Source organism: Salvelinus fontinalis, chromosome 36 (genome assembly GCF_029448725.1).
Source record: "Salvelinus fontinalis isolate EN_2023a chromosome 36, ASM2944872v1, whole genome shotgun sequence".
NCBI lineage: Eukaryota > Metazoa > Chordata > Actinopteri > Salmoniformes > Salmonidae > Salvelinus > Salvelinus fontinalis.
Genome location: NC_074700.1, coordinates 17,685,114 through 17,689,257, shown reverse-complemented (window position 1 = coordinate 17,689,257; position 4,144 = coordinate 17,685,114). Strand labels below are relative to the sequence as shown.

Below are 4,144 nucleotides of genomic sequence, written 5' to 3'. Positions count from 1 at the left end.
ATCGACACCTGTCGAATCCCCTTCAACAAGTGACATCAATAAGGGATCATAGCTTTCACCTAGTCAGTCTATGTCATGGAAAGATGTCCTAATGTTTTGTACACTCAATGAATATCTCTATTACAGTACCCTATGGGCTGGTTTCAAAAGTTTCATCACAGTGTGATAGACCTTACTAAAGTACAGCATGCATCACAGTGTGATAGACCTTACTAAAGTACAGCATGCATCACAGTGTGATAGACCTTACTAAAGTACATTATGCATCACAGTGTGATAGACCTTACTAAAGTACAGCAAGCATCACAGTGTGATAGACCTTACTAAAGTACAGCATGCATCACAGTGTGATAGACCTTACTAAAGTACAGCATGCATCACAGTGTGATAGGCCTTACTAAAGTACAGCATGCATCACAGTGTGATAGACCTTACTAAAGTACAGCATGCATCACAGTGTGATAGACCTTACTAAAGTACAGCATGCATCACAGTGTGATAGACCTTACTAAAGTACAGCATGCATCACAGTGTGATAGACCTTACTAAAGTACAGCATGCATCACAGTGTGATAGGCCTTACTAAAGTACAGCATGCATCACAGTGTGATAGACCTTACTAAAGTACAGCAAGCATCACAGTGTGATAGACCTTACTAAAGTACAGCATGCATCACAGTGTGATAGACCTTACTAAAGTACAGCATGCATCACAGTGTGATAGGCCTTACTAAAGTACAGCATGCATCACAGTGTGATAGACCTTACTAAAGTACAGCATGCATCACAGTGTGATAGACCTTACTAAAGTACAGCATGCATCACAGTGTGATAGACCTTACTAAAGTACAGCATTTTCTTTATTTAACTAGGTAGGCCAGTTGAGAACAAGTTCTCATTTACACACACACTTATCGCCAGCAGCATACCACCCTGCATACCACTGTTGGCTTGCTTCTGAAGCTAAGCAGGGTTGGTCCTGGTCAGTCCCTGGATGGGAGACCAGATGCTGCTGGAAGTGGTGTTGGAGGGCCAGTAGGAGGCACTCTTTCCTCTGGTCTAAAAAATATCCCAATGCCCCAGGGCAGTGATCGGGGACACTGCCCTGTGTAGGGTGCCGTCTTTCGGATGGGACGTTAAACGGGTGTCCTGACTCTCTGAGGTCATTAAAGATCCCATGGCACTTATCGTAAGAGTAGGGGTGGTAACCCCGGTGTCCTGGCTAAATTCCCAATCTGGCCCTCAAACCATCATGGTCACCTAATAATCCCCAGTTTACAATTGGCTCATTCATCCCCCTCCTCTCCCCTGTAACTATTCCCCAGGTCGTTGCTGCAAATGAGAACGTGTTCTCAGTCAACTTACCTGGTAAAATAATGATAAAATAAAAAAACCTGCGACCTGGCATACAGTGTGATAGGCCTTAATAAACCGACTCGAATTTTATCTACTTCTACTTTTGTAAGATGAAATATAAGTTATATATGTTCTGTTGCTCTCCTCTGCTCTGCTCTGAGTTGATGTGCAGTTAAAGAGAGAAATAGGGAAGTATATTTCTGACCCTATAAAGATGCCTGGGCCAACTTTAATTTGCATGACTATGCCTCGCTCCAATATTTCTGTCTTGTAAAAATAAATATATTTACAGGGAGCACACTCTGACTCTGTCTACGCACAGAGCACTTGCATCAGACCAGATCAATCGATTCCAAGTCTTACATCAGAGGAACTCTGCAGACAAGAGCAATCAACAGTGGAATTCTGTGTAGAAACCTTGGAGAAAACAGATAGTTGAAAGGATGGGAGATATTTCCTCTGTATTGCATTTCTCCTTCAAAATCTTTTCCCATCACCAGATGGAGGAAATCGTCTATTTCAGATAACTGGGAAACAGTGTGTGTGTGTGCGTACACGTGTGAGTGTGTGTGTAGATATAGAAGTAATCAGATTTTACCGAGCACGCCCAGACGATAGTTCATAGAGACCACGATGACATTGCCGTAGGCGGCGAGGACGCTGGCGTCAAACATGTTTCCGGTTCCTTCCATGTAGGAGCCGCCGTGAATGAACAGCATCACCGGCTTCTTCCTGCGGTCACGGATGTCTTCAGACACACCACACACACACGCACACACGCACACGCGCACACGCACACACGCACACACACACACACACACACACACACACACACACACACACACACACACACAAAGGAGAAGAAGAGTGAGAGAGGTAGAAAAAGAAAGTCAATGAATGTTCCTCCATCAAGAACAAAGAACAACTTTAGGCCATACCTGTAGAACCAACATCATAATATCAGTGTGACAATGGGATATATTGAATTATGCGTGGTGGTGTAGTAGATCTGTGAGTCTAATGGGGACATGGGTGTATACGGGCTTTCAGATACTGTTTATAAAGTGGTGGTAGTGTGCGGTGTGTGAAATATAACTTCCAGCACCACACAAATAATGCACAGTTCCCTGATCCACTCTGTGTCTGGTAGCCTGTCTGCCTCACCGCTCACAGAATTCAATTTGCAACACAATGCTGTAACGTGTGCGCTGAGAGTCAGGAAGCAAGTTCAGGGAGGGAGTGTTTTAATAAATAAACGTAACGTAATACAAAACAAGAAACCACGAACAACGCACAGACATGAAACTGAAACAGAAACAATAACGCCTGGGGAAGGAACCAAAGGCAGTGAGGTAAAAGCGTCCAGGTGAGTCTGATGAGGAGCTGGTGCGCGTAACGATGGTAACAGGTGTGCACCATAACGAGCAGCCTGGTGACCGAGAGGCCGGAGAGGGAGCACACTTGACAGTACCCCCTCCCAGACGTGCGGCTCCCGCCGCAGGACGCCGACCAAAGTGACGATCCCGGGGATCAGGAGCGGACCGGTCACCTCTGCTGAGGCGCGGGAAACCTGTCAGTCCGGCTGAGACGCGGGAGCATGGCGACCTAGAGCACCGGAGAGAGAGCATACTTGATCGTACCCCCCTCCCCGGCGTGTTCAGCTCCAGCCGCAGGACGCTAACCAAAGAGACGATCCTGGGGATCAGGAGCGGTCGCTGACTGGGGCACGGGAACCTGACAGACCGGCTGAGGCAGGGGAACCTGGTTATCCGGCGAATGCATGAAAGCCTGACGAGCCGGCTGAAGCAGGGGAGCCTTGCGATCTGGCTGAAGCATGAAAGCCCGACGAGCTGGCTGAGGCAGGGGAGCCTGTAGCCCTACGTCATTCCCACCGAATCCCCCACCCCCCAAAATATATAAAAATAAATAACACTCCCTGATGCTTCCCTTAGGTGAGGTGTTATTCTGTAACGATGTGCGCTGAGAGTCAGGAAGCAAGTTCAGGGAGGGAGTGTTTTAATAAATAAACGTAACTTAATACAAAACAAGAAACACTAACAACACACAGACATGAAACTGAAACAGAAACAATGACACCTGGGGAAGGAACCAAAGGCAGTGACATATATAGTGAAGGTAATCAGGGAGGTGATGGAGTCCAGGTGAGTCTGATGACGCGCAGGTGCGCGTAACGATGGTGACAGGTGTGCGCCATAACGAGCAGCCTGGTGACCTAGAGGCCGGAGAGGGAGCAAAAATGACAAATGCAAAACGCAAAAAATATATTCTCTTGATTTAAAACATTTCCGAACCGAAATTGTTTTGATCAGCAAGACAACCCGCGGGTTGAAATAATTTTTTCACTACCCCCGCCAGCTGACTTTTTTTTCCAGGCCAACCGTGGTGAACTGCGGATATCCGACCCGATGCAGGACTCTAGTCCCAGTGTCTGTGTCTGTCTGTCTGTGTGTGGTTTGACTATCCTTGTGGGTACTAGAAGTCCTCACAAGGATAGTAAAACAAGGACAATCGGACAAGTGAGGACATGTCGCCGGTCCCCACAGGGAAAAAGGCTATTTTAGGCTTAGGTTTAGGGTTAGAATTAGGCTTTGGGGTTAGGTTTACGGATAGGAGTAGGTTCAGTTTTAAAGTTAGGAGTTAAGATTAAGGTTAGGGAAAACTAATGTCTAGCACTGGGATTGAACACGCAACCTTCGGAGCTGCAGAGTGCTGCTTAAACGCCCATCCACCCTTCCCGTTCACAATGCCCTAGCAAGCCACCAGCCTA

At 46.8% G+C, this 4,144-nt stretch overlaps 1 protein-coding gene across 1 annotated transcript in view; it reads right to left on the bottom strand.

Moving 5' to 3' along the window:
• Positions 1-613: 613 nt before the first annotated feature.
• LOC129835334 (neuroligin-2-like) overlaps positions 614-4,144 on the bottom strand; it is a 207,691-nt gene continuing 204,160 nt past the window's right edge. The window contains exon 3 of the mRNA XM_055900928.1: positions 614-2,104. Coding sequence (XP_055756903.1) covers positions 1,944-2,104 — 161 coding nt within the window. The 3' untranslated portion in view covers positions 614-1,943. The remainder of the gene's footprint in view (positions 2,105-4,144) is intronic.